General features: G+C 39.1%; 1 protein-coding gene across 13 annotated transcripts in view; it reads right to left on the bottom strand.

Moving 5' to 3' along the window:
- LOC136442212 (probable voltage-dependent N-type calcium channel subunit alpha-1B) overlaps window positions 1-22,890 on the bottom strand; it is a 152,241-nt gene that overhangs the window by 13,380 nt on the left and 115,971 nt on the right. For 10 of the 13 annotated variants that reach the window (XM_066438955.1, XM_066438965.1, XM_066438966.1 and 7 more), the window contains 21 exons: window positions 22,338-22,475; window positions 21,234-21,438; window positions 20,340-20,504; window positions 19,683-19,793; window positions 18,735-18,818; window positions 18,099-18,110; window positions 16,433-16,549; window positions 15,638-15,703; window positions 14,370-14,461; window positions 13,766-13,919; window positions 13,184-13,311; window positions 12,157-12,253; window positions 11,387-11,492; window positions 10,132-10,236; window positions 8,035-8,132; window positions 6,597-6,638; window positions 5,547-5,632; window positions 4,983-5,031; window positions 4,605-4,661; window positions 3,757-3,849; window positions 3,123-3,177 (listed from right to left, as the gene is read on the bottom strand). In XM_066438955.1, coding sequence (XP_066295052.1) covers window positions 3,123-3,177; window positions 3,757-3,849; window positions 4,605-4,661; window positions 4,983-5,031; window positions 5,547-5,632; window positions 6,597-6,638; window positions 8,035-8,132; window positions 10,132-10,236; window positions 11,387-11,492; window positions 12,157-12,253; window positions 13,184-13,311; window positions 13,766-13,919; window positions 14,370-14,461; window positions 15,638-15,703; window positions 16,433-16,549; window positions 18,099-18,110; window positions 18,735-18,818; window positions 19,683-19,793; window positions 20,340-20,504; window positions 21,234-21,438; window positions 22,338-22,475 — 2,060 coding nt within the window. The remainder of the gene's footprint in view (window positions 1-3,122; window positions 3,178-3,756; window positions 3,850-4,604; window positions 4,662-4,982; window positions 5,032-5,546; window positions 5,633-6,596; window positions 6,639-8,034; window positions 8,133-10,131; window positions 10,237-11,386; window positions 11,493-12,156; window positions 12,254-13,183; window positions 13,312-13,765; window positions 13,920-14,369; window positions 14,462-15,637; window positions 15,704-16,432; window positions 16,550-18,098; window positions 18,111-18,734; window positions 18,819-19,682; window positions 19,794-20,339; window positions 20,505-21,233; window positions 21,439-22,337; window positions 22,476-22,890) is intronic. The other 3 variants (XM_066438956.1, XM_066438960.1, XM_066438962.1) reach the window with 3 other exon arrangements.

The raw sequence follows: 22,890 nt of genomic DNA, 5'->3' as shown, positions 1-22,890 counted from the left end.
AGCAACATTCCAGACAACGTCTTAAAACAGAGACGATATCGTATTGACGAAAACTTGAAATGGACGGCTGGAAGGGCTTTTCGAGGGAGACACAACGTTGAGAGCACAGTCAGAAGGGAGTTTGAATGGTTTTAGGGAAGGATGTGTAGATTAAAACATCAGGCAAACACCAATGGAATTTCTTGGTTCTCGGATTTTTGTAGGAAAATAGTGGGGCCAGCGGGCGAAATAAAAATAGAAGAGGCATCCTGTGATAGACCAACAGGAGCCACAAAGTCAACAAACCATGCTGGCCTGCATTTTGTAGGCTTCAAACAACGATTTTCAAAATTTGATGCAATTATGTATGGTAGAGCTGTAACAACAGCAACAAAAAACTTTAAGACTTTGTTCATCTATTGTTGCCAAGAAATGATCCTTAATTCTCCTTCTGAATTATGAAAAGAACTAAAAAAAGGACTTTCTTCATCTATTTTTGTCTAGATATGATCCTTGATTCTCCTTCTGAATTATAAAAAAAAACTAAAAAGGACTTTCTTTGCCAAGATATGATCGTTGATTCTCGTTCTGAATCACACTGTTTTTATTTCTTTCCAAATCAGAAAACAAACGACATAGTAGTCAAGTCTAGTGAAGTCAAGGCCTTTCTTTTCCTTCGAATCCGTAAGAAAATGATTTAAGATTAATAATAATAATTTCGTAGTAAATCCGAGAACCAACAGACTAAACTGGCGTGGCCTGAGAAGAAGTTGGAAGTACAGATTACCTGCTGGTAGCCTGGGCCTGCAACTGCCCGGCCTCCAGCCCAGCAGGAGAGGCCAGATCAACACTGTGTCTCCTGTGTCTTAATCGTCCTGCGGCAGGGAGTAGACTACAGCTGTCAACATGTATGTCTGAGACTTCAAAACCATTGTGGCATCCTACATCAAGAATGTTCCCAGGTTTTATTGGTCACATCCTCCCAGCAGGCCCGATATGCTCGGTTCATTACCTCCCATAGCGGCCCTGCAATTTCCAGTCTGTGAACTCGCTTCTGGCGACGTTATTGACAGTTGCTCATTAATGATGAACGAGCTAGCCATACTTGGCACAAACAGCCGTTATGGCTCATGAATAATCAATGAGCTAGCCTTATTTGGCACAATCAGTGGTTATTTTTGCTCTGAACCCAAATTAGCGATGTAAGTTGTAACCGGATTTGTTGATAGCTTCCCAGCGTCCTTTGTGATTTTGCTCGAGATTAGCTTTAGCAAACCCTCCTATTTTTTGGTGGTGACGTCGCCAGAAGCGAGTTCACAAGCTGGAAATTGCAGGGCCGCTATGGGAGGTAATGAACCGAGTATATCGGGCCTGCTGGGAGGATGATTGGTCATTGTTAGTCTGGAGTCTATCCTAATCTAGCTCCGGTGCACTCCAACAATAGCCTCCATGCAGAATAGTCTGCCCTCATCCCAATCTATACGCTTGGTCCTTACATTCTGCATTATTTTCGGGAATCAAAAATTTATCAGAAGAATTGTAACAGTGGTCAAACTTCCAATTGCCAGTTTCTACTCCATTACCCTGCCGTTATGAAGGCCATGTGACTCAGAGCCAATCAGAACTCTTGACTATATTGTTGGTGAATTTTCAAATGAAAATCGTTTCTCTATCAACCGGTACTAGACTATTCTGCAGGGACGCAATCAAAGGAGCCGACAGAGCTAGAATAGGACGGATACCAGGCTAGGTCATCATTTTCTTTTCAATAAACCATTCATACTAGTTCTAGGCAGCCCAAATGCTTGTATATTCTCATCCTCATTACTAATAAATTCAAGAATAGAAGAAGACATGACCTGAGAACATTCCTAATGATCGTCACAGGCAATGGGGGAAAGGGTGAGACAAAGTCAATATGTATGGGGGAATGGATAGATGATAAACAAAGAGAAAGCTCATAACTCACAAAAGATGAGTAAAAAGAAAACACACCAGAAGATGTTTTTACAAAAAAAAGAAGAAGTTTTGTAGTGTCAAACTCACGTGGCTCCTTAAGTTTGGTGGATTGTGAGGCAAGTAACGTGTGTATTTGGGTGTGTCGGGAAATATGGATGTAAAGAAAAACACCAGCACTTTACAACAAGACTCAAATGTATGTACACTTTGCAATAGTCCCTGGTAAACAATGCCTTCTTGATATATTTCGTTCAAAAGCACTATCACAGGTCACAATTTTAGAATGCCACATTTAAAAGGTATGCAATTCTAGGGGGAAACTTGCAAATAATAGATAATTATACCAACAGTTATCAGTAGATTTTACTGGTGCATGTTGACAGCCACTCGAGAGAGTATGGCAGGTCTACAAGGTTTCATCCGTTCTGTTGTAGCCGAGCTTTTAGCTGTTATGAATGGGGCATCGCAAAAATGTTGAGGCTGAAGGATTTCTATGTTAACTATGTGTGGGATACCTGGATTGTTATGTAATCATTCAATCTTTTTGTTGTTATTTTACAGTGACATTTGCATCCTGCAATATTATGGTTGTGTGCCTATCTATTTGGATATTGTTAGAATTAAAGTTTATGAAATTGCCACTGATATATTTTTACATGTGGTAATGTGTTATTAAAATTGAGGCATCACACAATTGATAACAAAGCCTGTTCAACAACCACTGACTTGTTCAATTCAATTAAAAGAATATTATGTGAATGTGTAGCTATCTAACCTCCTGAAGTCATGAATGATATTCAAGATTAGCAGACCATATATTGATATGTATTTCAGATTAGGGTATTTTTGCAAGTTTGCAGATTACTTAAATACTTTAAACCTGAAAGCCCTAAACAAAACACTGCAGTTTGAAATTACATTACAATTTATGAGAATACAAATGCTAAAAAGAAAACTCAAAGGTTCATGTACCAAATCATTATCAGCATGAATCTAGCACGTTATTAGTATTGGGTGAGTATTGTTAGTATAAGTATGCTGGCTATACCTTGGTTATATTTCATGGTTAGTTTTCTTTCAGAATCAAATGATTATCTTGTCTAGTACAGAAGAACTACAAGCAGTGTGTTAATGAGAAATACACATGTAGTGTAAGACCACTAAGGCATTACCGTGGTACGTACCTGTCCTACCATTGGCCTGCATGGACGCTGACCTCCTTACAGCATCCCTATCATACTACAGGGGAGGAAAATGGATATGTAAGGATTCAATTATGTTATTGTAATAGTACAGCTTGGCACATACCGTAAATGTTGAAATGTTCACAGTGGTTTTATTTTGGCGGTGACCGCTCAACTACAATTTTATGACATACTGTTGCCCTACAGAATTGTATCAGCTGCAAACTTAAAACATTGTGAAGACCTCTTTTTATCAGGAAATTAAGTCACTAAGAATATGAATCTACTGCAATGTTCAGATCAGCAACAACCATAGATAGGTATCTTGCATCCTTATCAAACTATTGTCGTTGGCTACAGATGTGAAACATATCAGTATGCTAGGTTTACAGAATAGCTTCCACATCGAGGTGCTATTCGTTAACAATTACTATGTGTTCAGCACCATGGACAGAGCTAATATCACAGTGCTACTCCATATTGTGTGCAAACCAGGCATAAACTTTTACTAATTTTTGAACACTGGTCACTGAGATAAGCACATGAACTTAGATTTTGGGCCGAATACATTATAGATAGTCTAGGAGTAGAGATGACAGTTAAAAAATACACAAATCATGTTGGAAAATGTTACCTGTGATGGTGCGAACTTGGACATGGAGGTTGACCTTGAAGGTTCTGTCTCAATAGTTATCGTGTTGTTCTCCAACGGTCTCATCTCAATTGCCTGGGATAAGTGATAGGTCAAGTTTCAGTCTTTGATGATGAAATGCTAGCATTAAGTGCAGATGGTAAACTGTTTTCCAATCAATTACATGTAGCCAGGTGTCAATCTCACCATTCAAATCTACATCTCATAAAGACATGTCAAATGTCAACCATTTCTACCTGTGATTATCTATATAGTATACATTACTCAATTTTATCCTTAGCTATATTCCCAAAAAACAATGATCCTAGAAAGACCCAACTTTGTTTGTAGTACATACCATTGCTTCAGAGACGAAGTATTGTAAACATTGAAGTGTTTGTGGTGGTTTTGATTTTGCATTTTTTTTGTGTTGCAAAATCATGACCCAGGGAATATGTGTTTTTGCAGTAACTGTTACACTATTATTTCCACTTCAAACTTAAAACACTGCAAAAGTCTCTTTTTCACCCCTTTTAATTAAAAACCACGCAAAACTATTTTTTACGGTAGCAACAATCATTTGGGGTGGTTTTATTTTCATTAATTTTTTCGCTGCCTCTTCACTGCAACATCACGGCACAGGGAATATGTGTTTTTGTGCTACACTATCTTTTCCACTTCAAACATACATGGTAAACACTGCAAACTCCTTTACACTCTTATTAATCACATCCCCCCCAAAAAAATAGAATTTACACTTGCAACAATCAGAGAACACAGTAACACAGGAAAGACACACATACACACACACACATAGAGCACACATGTATAGCAGAGAAGACAGTGGGTACCTGTGAGTGGTTTGGATTGTTGGAGCTACTAGCAGTAGCAGTTGGATGCGGATTGCCCTGAGAAAGGTGCCAACATTATACAGACATATATACAGATACAGGAGAATGGCAACTCCAGTGAAGCCCACAGTAAGAAAAGAAGGACACCTAGCAATTAGCTGTGGAACTGCAGTGAGTGATATTGATATATATCAACAATAGAGCAAGTCCACTGAAGACATAGCAACATTAATCATTAGCATTACACCACACAGGCTACATTCAAGTTGTACAAGATTTTAATGCTATCTTAAAATGTCAGGAATAAGATACGTGTTTGTTTTGTTGTTTTGCTTATATAATGAATGCTAAATGGACCTGAAGAAACATGATACTTACATCTCGATCTGGTAGGTTTGTGTTGCCAAAAAGTTTAGGCTGTTGGCCACTGTAAAGAAATGAATTGACTGAAGTTAGAAACATTTTCCCATCGTACAGAAATATATTTGTTTCAGGCATCAGCTTATAATCTTTCCCGAGATTATGTTTTCGGTTACGCCAGCTGTAGGGTGGGTCTGTATGTATGTCAAGAGCACAACTCAAGAAACCTTTGATGAATCTTCATGATTTTTGGTAGGTGTGTAGTGGTTCTGCAAAGGAAAGTAATCAACAACAAAAATCATGTACCTGGCGTTTTTCAACAGTACTGTAGCGGAATTTGCGTGTTTGAGTGTTTGCCTGTAGGCAAAAAAAAGGAAACGTTGATGGATCTTCATGATTTTTTGTAGGTGTGTAGCGGTTGTAGGAACGGAGGTCAAGTTCGAAAATGGTTTACCTGGCGCTTTCCTACCGTTGTGCAGCGAGCTGTGTATGTTTCTGTGTTTGTATGTCGCCAAGATAACTTGAGAAGCTGCTGATGGTTCTGTATGATATCAATTTGTAATGGTTTCTATGGAAACCTACCCTGGTACAGTAGGAGCTGCGTTGTCGGCCCTTACGTCCTCTTTAGAGGGAGTAAAGGTGTTGATCATTCTCTGGAAAAACGAGCTCTGAAAACAGAACAAGAAAAAGGAATGACTCCCCTTCTCTCAGGTGTTTTTGAATTGAGAAGGAATTAAGAATCTCGACATAAAAATACAATGTGGCTCAGCACTCATTTAGAATATTGAAAAATTCACAGCTTGAAAATATTACAATTTTAGCAGAAAACGTCAACATTTAAATTTTTGTTTCTGACTGAATACATGTATGTTCATGCATCAATATCATTAAAGGAAAAATAATGATAACTAGTAACATTCAGGCATTAGACAAATACAGTACAGAAGTAGTCAGTATTGTTTAAGGAGACATGCAACATGCTGTAAAAAAAATGCTAGAGATTAAAGTTAAGGCAGAAGAGGTGCTCAAATCCTGGGAGTAGCATTTGACATCCTGAAAGTTAGAGGAAAGTTTCACAGAGGATCGCAATTAGTTGTTAGTACACATTAGAAAGTAGAAAAGGAAAACCAAAGCAAGACTATACAGAAAATCTGTCAGAGCTTGCTTTGGTTTTCCCTTCCATCTGTTAGAAAAGAGGCACAGGTAAAGACAGACTGTTAGCACACCCTTGTTACCTCCTTGAAATAGGAGGTATTGTTTTTGCCGTTTCTATTTGTTTGTCTGTGTTAGATTCCACCCTTACTTCCACATGCTCGGTACATCCGGAACACCGACAGGAAGTTTGGTCAAAGGTCCCAGAATAAGTTTGGAAAATTGATCTCATTTTTGTGTCTTCAATTTTCCTGTGATACGCATGTCTGTCGCTTTATGGGAGCCAGTGGGAAAATGTACTGACAGAATCAGCAAGAATTTCACAGTAATGACTTAAACAAGACATTCACAAATTTTCAAGAAGGTATGAGATCTTGAGTTTCTTGTCAGGAGAGCAACAGGCGCAACCCTGGAAAAGTAGGGATTCAAAAAGACAGACACGCGAGAGGACAGAATACACCAGTTAGTAAGTTCCTCCACCTGATGACGTAGTTGTACCTTCGTTGATCCCCGCCCTCTTGTCTGGAAAGTAACAAAAGAATGTTCAGGCAAAACTCTACTACCGTACGTGTGTGCGCATAAACTGGTAGAATTTAGCAAATTCTAGCAAATGTTTTAACAGTGACTATCCCAATCTCGTCTCCTTGAACATACAGAACAACACACAGAACACGCTTCCATTCACCCGTGAATAGTTTAACCTGGGTTGGTAAGTCACTGAAGAAAAAAATACTCTTTATACACAGTTTTATGCAACCACGACCGTCTGTAACCTTCCTCAGGGCAATTCTGACTGGTTTGGTTCACACTGCAGCTAAAGGTGTTGCTGCTTACAGATGCGGTCCCAAAAGTAAAGTATTTATATAAAGAGATGTAGTTAATGCAATGTTTGTAAACGAATCCGTATGCGGCGACACCTATACATGTAGCTGCAGTGCAAAGCAAACCAGTCAAAATTGCCCTGAGAAAGGTGACAGATGGTCACTGAAACTTAAGTTGAATAAAACACTCGGTTGTGTACAAAGAGTCTTTTTACTCGTGCTTCCATTCACATGTCAACAACAATCGTAGAAAAGTAATTGTAGTCACATCAATTTGACTATGACGATTCTTAACACCAATCATTGTGAAGCGATTTCAGAACCACACTCATTTGACTGTCCCTGGTTGGTTGTAGAAGGGTCACATGACTATGCTCAACACCAATCATTGATAAGTGATGTCAGAACCACGCTCATTTGACTCTCCCTGATTGGTTGTTGAAGGGTCACATGACTATGTTCAACACCAATCATTGAGAAGTGATTTCAGTACCATACTCATTTCACTGTCCCTGATTGGTTGTAGAAGGATCACACGACTACGTTCAACACCAATCATTGAGAGGTGATTTCAGAACCCCATTCAATGGCTGTCGACCCTGATTGGTTGTAGAAGGATCCCATGACTATGCTCAACATCAATCATTGAGAAGTGATTTCAGAACCACATTCAATGACTGTCACTGATTGGTGTGTTGTAGTTCGGTCACATGACTACCCAAGAGCTTTTTTGGCAACACCTCAAGCGCGAATCAGATATACGTGGCCATATTATATAGCATATGGTGAGTTTTTCAGGTTGACAATTTGTATGGGTCTCTAAAATGAAGTTGTAAGAACATTGGCATGTTGCTCTAAAACGGGCTGTACGAAGTTCAACTTTGCTGGTAGCAAGTGATGGGTGAAAATTAAAGTTGACAACAATTTGAAAAAAGCTAACTATTTGACATCCACTCGAGAGCTTCTCAAGCTTCCACATACGTCAGTCTAATTCCTCATATTTCTTTTTGACAGTGCTTTTGAAAGCCTTAAAGTTTACATTGTGATGCTTTCACGATTATACAATGTATCTACGATGAATTCTTTGAAGTACCCACCTGTTCTTTGAGTTTCTTTGCTTTCCACTGTTTAAAGTAGTCGTGTAGTAGCAGAGCTCCGTAGATTTTACCTACAGTGAGGCGGTCTTTCCGCAGCTCTGAAACAAGAAAATTGGAAAACATTTTTCATGGTGACTCAATAAAACATCAAATTATCATTGCTGATGCACTCTTTTTATATTACACACAGTCCCCCAAAATATGACCATAATAACTTAATTTCATAGAACGTTTGTAAATATGACACTAAGGCATTGTACAGTTTGACTTTGAGTGTAATTTGCTTGGTGACTAAAGTTTAAAGAAATTAAATCTCTGAAAGTCACTTTATTCTGTAGGGCTGCATTGAAAAACTTGGATTCCAAGACAAATGTCTTGCATGATATTGAATTTGTAACCAGAAATAACCATGCACACCCAAAAAAAATGACTAAAATTATCAAATAACGTACACCTGCAAAAACCTAAAATGTACAAACAGAATACATGCTTTTGTGCAAAACGCCCGAAAAACATGAAATTGTGCAACAATTATGGCAAACACTGTGATTCAGGTGCCACTGAGAGAAATGAGTGTATTTTCATGCAGTCAAATGTGTAACAAACCATGCTACAGAACAAAGAAAAAGAATTGCACCACGACACGTGTATGTGCATCTAACAAATCATAATTCATTTTGTAGATTGTTTTGAACATGAACTGGTAAAACTGTGCCATGCTGAAGAAGCATCAGTAAAGAAAAGGACCAGGGGATGAGAATTTTTTCTTCATCAAACAAAGTTTCCCGAAACTAAACTTGCCAAAAGCTAAAAGCAACACAACTGAGTGTTCATGTGGCAAAAGTGTGAGTCAATTATCAATAAACTAAAAGAAATATTCAAATATAATTACGGGCTCCTTGTGGCTTTCTATGGTACTGCAGCAACACTTCTGGTTTTGATACCTTATATTCTGGACATGCTATGATCATGGTTTTTTGGTGGCATATAGCACTTGGGGTAGGAGAGAAGACTAGTGGTGTATATTTGGGTACCCTAGCAGTTTCTTATGGAACTGCAGGGGCTCCTTGTGGCTTTCTATGGTACTGTAGCAGCACTTCTGGTTTTGATACCTTATATTCTGGACATGCTATGATCATGGTTTTTTGGTGGCATATAGCACTTGGGGTAGGAGAGAAGACTAGTGGTGTATATTTGGGTACCCTAGCAGTTTCTTATGGAACTGCAGGGGCTCCTTGTGGCTTTCTATGGTACTGTAGCAGCACTTCTGGTTTTGACACCTTATATTCTGGACATGCTATGATCATGGTTTTTTGGTGGCATATAGCACTTGGGGTAGGAGAGAAGACTAGTGGTGTATATTTGGGTACCCTAGCAGTTTCTTATGGAACTGCAGGGGCTCCTTGTGGCTTTCTATGGTACTGTAGCAGCACTTCTGGTTTTGATACCTTATATTCTGGACATGCTATGATCATGGTTTTTAGTTTGCATATAGCACTTGGGCTAGGAGAGAAGACTAGTGGTGTATATTTGGGTGCCCTAGCAGTTTCTTATGGAAATGTAGGGGCTCCTTGTGGCTTTCTCTGGTACTGCAGCAGCACTTCTGGTTTTTATACCTTATATTCTAGACATGCTATGACCATGGTTTTTTTGGTGGCATATAGCACTTGGGCTAGGGAAGAAGACTAGTGGTTTGTAAAACATTTGGGTGCCCTAGCAGTTTCTTATGGAACTGCAGGGGCTCCTTGTGGCTTTCTATGGTACTGCAGCAGCACTTCTGATTTTAATACCTTATATTCTGGACATGCTATGATCATGTTTTTTTGGTGGCTTATAGCACTTGGGCTAGACGACTAGTGGTGTATATTTGGGTGCCCTAGCAGTTTCTTATGGAACTGCAGGAGCTTTTTTTGTTAGAGACTTTTTCGTAAATCTTTCCTGCCTGGTCTTGGAGCAGAGATGAGGCAGCAGAGTGGTAGAGTTGAAGCCACCGAGGGGGAGACAGGCAACACGTTTGAGAAACCTCCACCTTACCCGTGACATTTAGCGACCATGACAGAAATGTGTTATGTTCGTCGATTGTACTTTGCTCTGTACCTTCGTCAGGCGGCATGAGCATGTCGATGGTTTTCCTGGGCACTTGCGGCCAGGTGTTGATTAAGGCATCTCTCAGCTCCCGATCTGCCTTATTCTGTAGCTCAGCTGTAAGGAGGCAAGTCAAGTCGAGTCAAGAACTACATATATCATAACAGGCATCTCTTAAGCCTTTGTCACACATTTCTTTCTTACCTTTAATGCCCACGGTCTTGATGACGACCATTCTGGCATGTTGGGAAAGTCGTGTTAAATGCATTTCCCAAGGGCACAAGATCGGTGACACAGCGGGATTCGAACCCGGGACCACTTGGTTCTGTCAGCTGAACATGCTGCCGTTGCACCACACGATCCCACATTCAGGACCTTCCCAGAACTTTACTACCAACCCCTCCCCAACCAAAATTGGTGCTTGGTAACAAAGGCTTTAGAGTTCAAAGAGATCATGGCACATGTGTATATTATCATATATAACATATAGCTTTTGCTGACATTCAACATTCATACATTTGACTGAAACCTTTCTACTCATATCAGGCATTTGAATGGCATATATTCATCATCATCATCATATATCAGAAAGGTTTGATTGAACAACACTTTAAACACAAATGACGGTATACCATAAGATGTAAAACTGAGATGTCAGGCAAAGATACCAACATATAGTGTAGAAGCTAAAGTAATGTATAGTATAATCAATCAATCGTAGGCAGGCATCAGGGTCTGATGCATGGCAGCTACAGACATGCAAAGTTCTCTTAGTGTAGAACCTCCAGTCAGTTCTGGTGATCCCTAGCCCTTAGACCACACCAAGTTAATTTTATGGATGACATCCGCGCGTGCATTGATTTTTGCCTGTTCTAAAAATCACCTCAAAGCGTGCATGGAACTCCGGAACTTGCTGACTTAGATTGCCGCAAAATTTAAACACCAGCATTGTGCCGACTTCTCGTAAAACTTGTTATGTACTACCTCAAAATACGTCAGCATCAAAGTTCACAAGAAAACTCATTGTTGGCTAGGGGAATGTTACTTTTGCACAGTTGTAGGAGAGACTTGGTTCAATTTGCAAGACCAGCTTTGTAGTACTGTGTTAAGCAGAATTCTTTTTTGGCTGGAATTTTCTTTTTTTTCGCCCGTGGGCATTAGTTTTGGGGTCTCCAGAGGATGTCATCCATAAAATTAAGATGGTGTGGCTTTATGGACAATACTATCATAAGACAGTGTATAAGAAAGACTCAAAGAGGGCACAAACGTTTATCTATCTTGATGTTGAGAGAAGTCCGGATCAAGGCAAACAGGGTGGTGGTGAAATGAACGGTCTTGTTGTCATCTACAGCCATGTTCATTCGGATCAACCTCTGCAAAACAAAAACAAACATGTTTTAAATAGTTTGAGACTTATGCTAGCCCTTATTGTATTTCTATACTTCTATTTTCTTTACTATGTTTAATTTCTTTTTTTTTAAAAGAAGAATCAAATAACACAAATAAATGGGCGAAGACAAAGTGACGGCCTACTCAAGTTGTACACAAATTCTATTCTAGCCGCCACTTGTACATTATGGAAAATATAATATTTGACAACACACTTAAACATATGAATGACAAGAGAAACTATTAGTTGAATGTGAGTCCCCCCCCCCCCAGCAGAAAAGAAAGCAAAAGGACACATATAACGTCGATATGTTGCTCTATCCCATATGATTATTCGTTTGTATGTATGTATGTAGTAGACCTTACAAAAGTCGCTGTGCTTTTGTTGTGTCAATAAAGATCTCTATATAACTTTAAAATGTTTGGTTGCTATGATATAGTCCTGTGAGGCTATCATAATTTTACAGTTAATACTAGGAGAACTAAGGGCACTACTACGTAAAATTAAAAGTTGTTTAGCATTGTCAGCTGTGTGTTCAAGAATCCCAGAAATGTTTAATAGTTGTTACCATACATTGTATTATGTACAATTGTCGTGCAATAAAGTTCTTCTTATTCATATACAGATATAGGGTGGTGTATTCTAACCTTATAGGCCACTCTGGCAGGACACTTCCTTCCAAAGCCCAGTGGTGGGTTGAGCTGCTTCAGCAGGTCAAACATATCAGTGTATGATATCCTGCCACTGGAGACAGAAACATGCCCAATATTAAACACGTGTTCTTACAGAGGGTCGGATTAAATGAGCATAAGATTAGAATTGCATACTCTGTGGCAAAATGAAAATAATTAACATCCTCACAAAGGATTGAGTACCTTCTATTGTGGTCAGAAAGAAAACTGAAGTAAGTAAGTGAGTGAGTGAGTGAGTGAGTGAGTGAGTGAGTGAGTGAGTGAGTGAGTGAGTGAGTGAGTGAGTGAGTGAGTGAGTGAGTGAGTGAGAGGAAGGAAGGAAGGAAGGAAGGAAGGATATAAGGACGTAAGTAAGTAAGGAAGGATGGAAGGAGGTAGGTAGAAGGTAGGAAGGAAGTAAATGAGTAAGGAAGGAAGGAAGAAGGAAGGAAGAAATGAAGGTAGGATAGGTAGTAAGTAAACAAGGAAAGAAGTAAGGAAGTAAGTGAGTGAGTAAGGAAGGAAGTAACTAACTAAGTAAGTGAGTAAGGAAGGAAGGAAAGAAGGAAGGAAGGAAGTGAGGAAGGAAGGAAGGAAGGAAGGAAGGAAGGAAATAAGGACGTATTACTAAGTAAGTAAGGAAGGAAGGATGGAAGGAAGGGAGTAGGTAAGGAAGTAAGTAGGTAGGTAAGTAAGTAAGTAAGAAATGAAGGATGGGAGTGGGGAAGGAAGGAAGGAAGGAAGGAAGGAAGAAAGAAAGGAGGTAGGTAAGGAAGGAAGGACGAAAGGAGGTAGGTAAGGAAGGAAGGAAGGACGTAAGAAACGAAGTAAGTAAGTAAGTCAGTCAGGAAAGAAGTAAGTAAGGTAAGTATAGAAGGAAGGAAAGGAAGGAATGAAGGAATGAAGGAAAGAAGTAGGTAAGGAAGAAAGGAAGGAAGAAAGGAAGAAAGGAATGAAGGAAAGAACTAAGTAAGGAAAAAAGGGAAGAAGGAAGATATCTCACGTTGCTCCTGGATCGAAGTCAGCCCAGACTCGGATGTACTCTTCCAAGTGGTGTGGGCCTAGGATGGACGTGTCCCGTGTCAAGTAGTCAAAGTTGTCCATGATGACAGCAACAAACAGGTTCAACATCTGTAAAAAGGTAGAAAACAACTCTTTAATGCCAGGTCTTTTTTGCACAGGAGCTTAAAATAATAAATTTTCTCAGACATGGGGAAATACACAAAAGAAGATACCATTGCTTAATATGGATCTAAAAATAACAGAATGGGCAAGAAGTAACCACTACTGATGTCTGAAAAAGAGAGCCGTTCAACTTCTAATGGAAAGTATACAGTCATATAGAAACTTCTAGTTTTAAACTTGTAGCAACAACCTGTAGGATAACAATATTAAGAAAGAAAATTGTTTCATACGTTTTATCTATAACTTAACCACTCAATTACTTGGAGGAGACTTATACATGTAGCTCAGATCCATTCAAAACCTCTTGAGTTTACAAACAAACAGACAAATAAACACAACAAGGGCTCTGGAAACAGATTCTGAGCATTCTTGGCAAGAAATTATGATTGGCAACTCTTACCAAGAAGGAACACAGGAAGATGAAGGATGTAAAGTAAAAGTAGGCGAATGTGCTGCCGCAGTTGGGCGTGGCGCCGTCTTCGCTCTGCTCATCGCACATCGCCCCCGGTAAACAGGACAGCATGATCTCCTGCCACGCTTCTCCCGTGGCACATCTGGGGGAAGGGGAGGAGACTTTGGGTAAGGGTGCCATTCATGTTGTCCCAAATATGCAAATAAGGCACATAAATGTCACTGTACTAATCCTATTATATAGCATGATCTCCTGCCACGCCTCTAGATCTCCTGTGGCACATTTGGGGGGAAGGGGATGACACTTTGGGTATGGGTGCCTTTCAAGTTGTCCCAAACATGCAAATAAGGCACATAAATTTCACTGTATTACTTTTATCACAGAGTCTTATCATATAGCATGATTTCCTGCCATGCCTCTAGATCTCCTGTCACACATCTAGATGGGGAAGGGGATGAGATATTGGGTCAAAATGTCCCAAACATGCAAATCACTTCATCACAATTAGCATACTTTATTTTACAGACATAAGTCAATTTTGCCAAGTATTTCCTTTATGATAAACAATAAGAAAGTACAATGCATTTCCTACCTGAATAGAACCATGAGCCCTTGTATGAAGGTTCTGAAGTTGTTATGCCTGTGGATCTCAGTATCGTCATCTAGAGCTATGTTACCGAAAACCTGAGGGTAGATGAAGGAAAGTAAAAAGCATTTAGATGTTGTATCGAGTCCATCAAATTGTATCTAATACTGTACACATGTAAACACATACATTTTGAATATACAGCAGCATTACTGTTACTGTTACAGTAGTTATCACATGTACCACAAGGAAGCATGCTTGGCCCACTACTTACTGTGATATCAATAAATGACTTCAAAGACCTACTGTAAAAATATGCTCTTCAAACATGAACTGTTTCGCAGATGACACATCACTATCCAAGTCCGTACCCATTGATATAACTACAATGTACCGTATAATGTAAAGTCATGTACTGCACAGTCATGTCCCTCAATTTTTTTTCATACCTGGCCGGGATAACGTTCAATACGGGTGTTTCGGACTGGGCAATAACTTTGTTATTACACAGGGTTGAGACTATTTTTATTACACAGACTTCCATAGAATATTTCAATGCATTTCGAGTGTGCTGGTTACGCTGCTGTCAAAAATTCGAATACCGGATTTGGAGGTTGGAATCGATGTTGCTACAATTTTTTGTTCAAGGACACAAAACTCTCTAAACGTTTTGCAATAAAATGTGACTGTCTTTTTTGGAGGGCATGACATAAATGAAATACAACACGGTGTATTCCACACGACCCACGGTCGGGCCGGTACCTCAGGCAATACGGAATACACTGTGATGTATTCTATATAATATACAAAAGCAGAAAGTAATAGATTTTCAATGCCCTTGTCAAGAGCAACATTTATGGGCTCGAAATTCATTTTTGGAAATAGGTGCACTGGTGCACCCAACCCAAAAAATTAGGTGCACAGAAAGAATTTTGGGTGCACCACATAGAATAAGGTCGAAAGTCAGCAAAACATAATTACAAAGTTTATCGCTCTTAAGAACTTCAATCTGTAATTCTATAGCTAATCTTAAGATTTCAAACAAATGATACATCAAATAAAGTACAACATATTGCTATTTCTGATACTTACATTTCAAGAATATTCTGTATAGTACTTAGTGTACAATGGTGCCTTTACCCTATAGCCTACAAAAATATCTAGGTGCAATGGATGCAAAAATTAGGTGCACAGCTCAAATTTTGGGTGCACATAGGTGAACATGCACCCATTATATTTCGAGCCCTGATAGTTAAACAACCCTGCAATCTTACCTGCATGCCCACAATGGCATATATAAACAACAGCATGGCGATGAGCAGGACAACGTAAGGTAAGGCCTGGAGAAAATACAAAAATATCTCAGGTCTCTTCTACACTCATTTAGAACATACAAATGTACATGATAAAAGTAGAGACTAAATCAAGCCTTGCATTTTACAACAACCAAATCATCATTGAATGATACATGTAATTAAGGAACACAAAAGAGTGACAGAGAGCAAACGTCAACACAACCCTTAACAAGACCTTGCCATCTTGTTACCAGACCCTTAACAAGATGACAGACACCGAGCAAGAAGTTGAAGAACACAATCATGGTAATAATGTCAGCAAGTATGTGACCCTTGAGAAAAACTATGATGAAATTATAATGAAATGACAAAATGTAACTATTACAAATTTAAGTTCCATTTCGTCTAATCAAAGCTTTACAAAGAGGTTTACAAGGGGTAACAAATACTCAATTCTCAATGGGAACACATGTAGGTACGTTTATGAAGGTTAGACATCCAGGTAAACAATATCTAAAGACAATTCAAACTCTACAACAGGATAAAATTCGGAGATTTAATTCCGGACGTTTCGAGTGACATCCATCACTCTTAATCTTCTTTAGCGTCGGAGATTGTCCTTGCCGTTGCTGATGTCAAGTCGACAACGCCATTGTTAGAATTAGATGTTGTTTTACCATCAGACAAACACGCGATGATCTCTACAAACTACATTCTATTCCACTGACAGGACAGAGACCCTGCTTCAAGGTAATGCACAGTTGTCTGTTTTACCTTAAAAGACTGGATAAATGTCCAGAGCAGAGTCCGGATGGTCTCTCCCTGCCTGAGCAGTTTGATCAGACGAGCGGCTCGGAAAAGCCTCAGGAAGCTCAGGCTGATGAAGTTGTCCTGAATTTCAGGGAGGAAAAAAAAAGAGTTTTTAAACTGCCTACTGGATAACACTGTTGAATTACACGCAATCATACAATGTTCCGAAAATCATTTCATCAGGAGTACTGCTTATCACCACTTTAAGCGCCACCTACTTCGGCTACTTTTTTAGTGGTGAGAAGCAGTACTCCAGTCAGAAGCTCTGAAGAAGGTGTCTGACAGACACCGAAACGTCAGCGGGTGAAAATTACCGGTTGTGTAAAAAGGATCTGTAATATCCAATTATTACTATAAAACAATGTATATTTTTCAAACCTCAGATATAGTTCAAGATCAAATATAACAAAATGTTGCTTTGCCTTTACTTCATAAGAAAACAAGATACGCCATGCTGTTCACCTTTATGCAAAAACATATTACAAATCAATTGCAACAAGTGATATCAACAACTCATGCAGTTTTTAGTGTAACCATTAAGAAAAGAAAACATCAATCATAATATCTTCCTGATGGTACCATTTACTACAACAGCAAATGCCTCTGTCCATATGTAATGGATATAACAGTTGACAATGTCAAAAGTCAAGTGTCAACTTGATAAACTGTTGGCAGCTCTAAGTTTTCAGACAGTCTTCAAGGTCATGACAACGTCATGACTCAAGTAAAGACATGGCAATAGCTGTGACCTATGGACATGGCTTCATTTACTGGTAGTTTAATTTGAACATAGACAATGGCAGTTGCTAGTTGTGTACATACATATAACAAGCACAAACGTCTCACAAACTTGTTGTTACAAAATAAACGAAAGGTAAAACTTACGCTCTGTCGGTCGGAACAGTAGGCAAAGCAAGTGCGGGAGCGGCAGAATGGGGTTCATCATGCAAAAGAAAAACGGCAAAAACTAAATGACGACTGGTATACAGGTCATGCTGGCCACCCAACATAAACTAAAGGCTTGTGCAATGCCATGCACATAATAAGCAATGTTCACGGTTTGAAGTGCACATGTGCAGATTCGACGCACTGTGGGTAATATGTCTCTGTGGGGTCGTGTGGCGTAACGGCAGAGCGTTTGGCTCAGAACCAATTGGTCCCGGGTTCGAATCCTGTCATGTCACCGATCTTGTGCCCTTGGGAAAGGCACTTTACACGACTTTCCTCACTCTACCCAGGTGTGAATGGGTATCTGTCTTCGGTTGGGGAAGGTCGTATTGAGGTCACCTGGTGGCGCCGAATGGCAGCCGCCCAGACCCTTGGGACAGCTCCACAAAATGCAAATATGTATCTGTTTATTATGTTATATGTTTATCATGTGATTGTAAACCCTGCACCAATTCAGCACTAGAAAGGCTGCCATTGCACTGGTATTTCTGACCAATAAAAACCATTATGTCAAAGTTCAAGGCTACTAGGTTTTTCATGTATTGCCAGGGCCCTTCAACTTTGACATTACCCACAATGCATGACACTGCACATGCGCACTTCAAACTGTGAACTAGCTTATTGGTTGGACAGTTGGGGCTCAGGGAGGATCATGGGTAGGGTTCTCCTCGGAATCACCTACCGCAAAGTCTCCCTAGACGGCGTGATCAGGACACAGGTTAACAACAGTTAAAGAACATGTTAAACATTCATTAGTCACATTCACAACAGGCAACAACTGTGGATACAAGACCTGGAACAACCACTGTCACAGCAATACCTTCCATCAGTCAGGTAAGATCTCCTTCATACGTCACAACAATCATGATACAAATTATCTATATCCGTATTAAAAATACAGCTTTCCAAATGCCAGTTATATTGAATGTCTATGGAGTATTCTGTAAACGTCTTTCAAACACACAGTTCGAAAAAGGTAATAATATGGTTATCACATTACACTATAGATATAAAAGACAGTGTTATCAAAGCATGTAGAGTGGTAAAGAAGAGAATACTTGAAAATATCACTTGAAAAGAATGATTGTTTTGCACAAAAATATGTAGTTGACCTGCATTCTGCTTTGAATAGTTGGGGATTTTAAAGTATAAGATCATACAATAGATGTTGTCATATTGTAGGTTTTGAAGGTACATGTAATCTGAATTCAAAGTATTGGAGTTTTGTTAACATTATGTAAATGCTATGAAGAAGAAATGACAACACATTAAAATGCTGTGGAGAGAAAAAAGACGCGTAAGTTGAGGTCGGACTTACCCCAAAGTTGGACACGAGAATGTCGGTTACGCTACCGACTACCGTGATGAAGTCGAACACGTTCCATGCATCGCGAAAGTAATTCTGTCAAGAGCAAAAACAGTGTCTTAGTGGCAAATCACAAGTATACAAGAGAGGAGTAAACATGCACCTAGACAACAATTGAATAGTGTTAGGCTCACCAGGAAACTTTCACAATTCAGTCAATATAGTTTCTATATCATGGCTTTCAGTGTTAAGAGGTCTAAAATATTAAATACATCTTTGTTTGCTACTCATCTTAGTCAAGTCTTCATTAATGTAGTAATTGAGAACCTATGGATAGAATGGATAACATGAAACTCTCATTTTTCAGAGGAATGTGATAATGATTGTTATCAATGGATGGCATTTCAGTACCGATAAGAGTAGTGTCATCCAATTGGCATACATACATGTCTGAGACACTGAAAAATGATGGCATATGAAAAAAAACTAATTGGATGCGGTATACACTACACCATACCATTTCTTTGCATCTTTCAGTTTACATACACTTTGAGAAATGTTCAGGCAATGCTCATCTTAAACCTTGAACACAGTACTGTGAATTTATTTATACATAAAGAGTACATAATTACGTCATTATACATAAAGAGTGATACACTCTTGTATTATGTAGATTAGCCCTTAGATATATATTTATAGAACTGTAGTTATGTACCAGCCATACTTTGTACCTTGTACAATTGTTGTGCAATTAAGTTATATTCATTCTCGCAGGGACTTAATTTCCCAGGAGCGAAATGGAGGTTTTTGAGGCATTTGAAGTTTGAGGTCGAAACAATTCTTTTGAACAGTAGAAATGCAAATTAAACGCAAATTTGCATGTCATAATTTTGCAGCAAGAAGTGGTCAAATATGGCCTTGCATTGAAAAAGAAAACGCAAAAAATGTATCTATACATACCCTTGGCCCAAATCCTATCATCTTCAAGATACACTCCATTCCAAATAAGGAGGTGAAGGCGATATTGAAGTAGTTGAGGATTTGGTCCCAGTCTGCCGTCTGCTTGTAATGCTGTAGAATAAGGGAATAATAATATGTTAGAACACATTGTTTAGTAACATTAACTGTATGTATTCCTTTGCTTATCACAATGACCTGTACTTAGCTTGTTTAAGGACAAATGTACAATAAAGGTCTTTCATTCATTAATTTTTCAACTTCTGGTTGGCTCCTCTGATCACTTCCCTGTGAAAATAATCTTGCATTTGAAAATACAAGAAGAGCTCTGATTGAGAGCAGATACTGAATATAATCAAAAATTAATATTTACCATGATCATCATTTACCATACCAGTCCACAGGTGAACAGAGACCAAATTTCACACTCAAGGAGCATTAGAATGCCCCATTTTCATATAAACTTTTCTCAAACTCCACAATACACCACAAAAAAGGGGGAGGGGGGGGGGGTAAAATTTGGAAGGACACCCCCTTAATTTTCCACTATCCTCCCAGCTTGTTTGCTTTGATCCTTCAAAACCCGTTCAAAAACCAAAAACGTTGTTAAGGTAGCTTTGCAGCCGCAAACTTTATCAAAGTTTGTTCAGACCAGCCTACCTTGCACATCAAGGCGACTGTGTTCAGCGCGATCATGGCCATGATGAAGTATTCGAACGCCGGGGAGACCACGAACTTCCACATCTTGAACTGGAAGGACTTCTTGTTCTCGGGCATATATCTGGTCATAGGCTTGGCATTCATGGCAAAGTCTATACAGTTTCTCTGCAAATAGGCAAAAAAGGATACACAATTAGGCTATTCCCTGAGGTGTCGCCAAAAATACAACTTATATCTGGTCCTAGCCTTGGAATTCATGGCAAAGTCTATACAGTTTCTCTGCAAATAGGCAAAAAAGGATATACTATTAGACTAGCTCCTGAAGCATCGCCAAAAAATACAACCTATATCTGGTCATAGGCTTGGCACAAAAAGGATATACTATTAGGCTAGACCCTGAGGTGTTGCCCCAAAATGACATATATTTGGTCATGGGCTTGGCATTCATGGCAAAGTCTATACACAGCTTCTCTGAAAATAGGCAAAAAAAGGATAGACTATTAGGCTAGCCCCTGAGGCGTCGCCAAAAATACTTGTTACTGGTGGAAAATGTTAAGGGTTACAAAAAGAGCAAACAGATCCTAAAAGCGTTAATGTATGAAGAAGAGCTGAAAAATACAAAATTAGCCAACTGGTCTTTCAAAGAAAGCAGTGGCTAAGAAACTCCATTAAAGAAGAACTAAAAGTTCAATGGTTTTATAAAACTAGGTAAAACAAAGATTACCAAGCATAAAATCCTTTTTTATAAAATTGCTAGCAGTTACATTGTATACATTTTGGATATTGTATTGTCTGTGACAACATCAATTCAGCCTTTGGGCTGCGACTGTAGTGGTATGAAGTTGTATAATTCTAAATAAACTATAATACGAACAAGTTTTAAAACATTTTTACCTCGTTTTTGTCTAGAATGCCGGATTCTAGCGCCTGCTTTTCACCTTCCTCTTGGAAGGTGATGATGATCAAGGCCACAAAAATGTTGACAAAGAAAAACGGGAACACAACGAAGTAGACCACGTAGTAGATAGCCATCTCTTTACGGTAGCCTGGAGATGGTCCGGTGTTTTCCGTGGTGGAGTCCATGGACCACTGCAAGATCCTACAGGGGACAACAGGAAATAATTTTACACTCTGGTAATCTACCAAGAGACAGTTATTCAAGCAACTGGATAAAATTTTGAAACAGTCAGACGTTTCAAACAGCGTTTCCCATGTCTCAAGTCTGTAGCGGAATCAACCGTAGTGGCTCAATGCAAGACAGCGTATACTTATCAACTAAAAAGCCAGACTGACTCTGTCAATGATCTTTGGTCAAGTCTTGTATTGCCACATTCTGAGTCAGGCATTTTTGTTTGCTTAAAATTGACTTTGGATGGGGCACGATGTCCTACCCATACTAGTCGGCCTTCTAAAGACTGGCATAGAGAAAGAGGAAACCTGCAAAAAATGCCTTTAATATATTATAAGAGCTTGTAGACTCATTGGGCAAGCTATTTTTCTGCTGTGTGATGCTGGCCACAAAAATCTGTGCAGAATTCTGTGTCTGCCTGCAGAAATCTGCACCTATTGCAGAATTCTGTGCAGAATTTTTAAGAATTGACCTAGTCCCTGGGTACCAATCATTGTTACCTAGTACATAACTGGTATCACCATTTTTGTCATATTCATAGATATTAACATTGCTGTTAAAAATAGTAGAGGAAAATTACAGGTTTGCCCGGAATTTATGTGTTGTCTGTTAACCCTTGTCCTGCTGAATTTCCAGAGCAAAAAAAAACCAATGCTGAAGTGCCCAGGCACCTTTGAAACAAATTTGTTTCATATTGCTCATTTATAGTTACTTCGCTTTGCAACAACCGCGCGGGACCATGTACGCATTCTAGAAATACCCTCAACCCGACAATTGTCAGGGCTAGCATTCAGAACAAGCATGTGCAAACTGACAATTGTCGAGCTCAGCAAGACTAGAGTTTTAAAAAGTAACGTTGATGTACTCACGCTGGCCATCCTTCCCCAGTAGTGACAGTGAAGAGTGTTAGGAGGGCCCAAAACACATTGTCATAATGGAAGTCTCTTCGCTTCCACTCCCTGGGTTGCACGTTGACTTCGTCGTCATTATATTCTAAATAATAACCCCTGAAAAGGAAAAAAAACCAAAAGATTTTCTTAACCTTTAGTACACTGAAGTAGCCGTTTGGCACCCAATTCCTCATTGGTTACAGAGTTAGGCAGCATTCACATAACTATGGACACACAAGCAAACAAACAAAGAAACAAGCAAACTAACTAACATAGTCAAGTGGCATAGCTGAAAAAATTGTGCAAATTTCTCTAAAAGCACCAAATTTGGCACTCATGTACTTAAATGTATTTTGAACAAGTACATATATGGAGACATCTCAAATTCTGCTCAGACTCAATTTTGTAGCATTTTTGGCCATTTTTAGACCAAAAATGTATATTTTGGGCTATTGTGCCTTGGTTTTGAAACAAAATGACCTGAAATTTGGTATAGGGATAAATATGACATATACAATGTGCCTATATATAA

Source organism: Branchiostoma lanceolatum, chromosome 9 (assembly GCF_035083965.1).
Source record: "Branchiostoma lanceolatum isolate klBraLanc5 chromosome 9, klBraLanc5.hap2, whole genome shotgun sequence".
In the NCBI taxonomy this organism is placed as follows: Eukaryota; Metazoa; Chordata; class Leptocardii; order Amphioxiformes; family Branchiostomatidae; genus Branchiostoma; species Branchiostoma lanceolatum.
The sequence above is the reverse complement of the archived record's forward strand: the minus strand, read 5'-3'. Positions and strand labels throughout refer to the sequence as shown.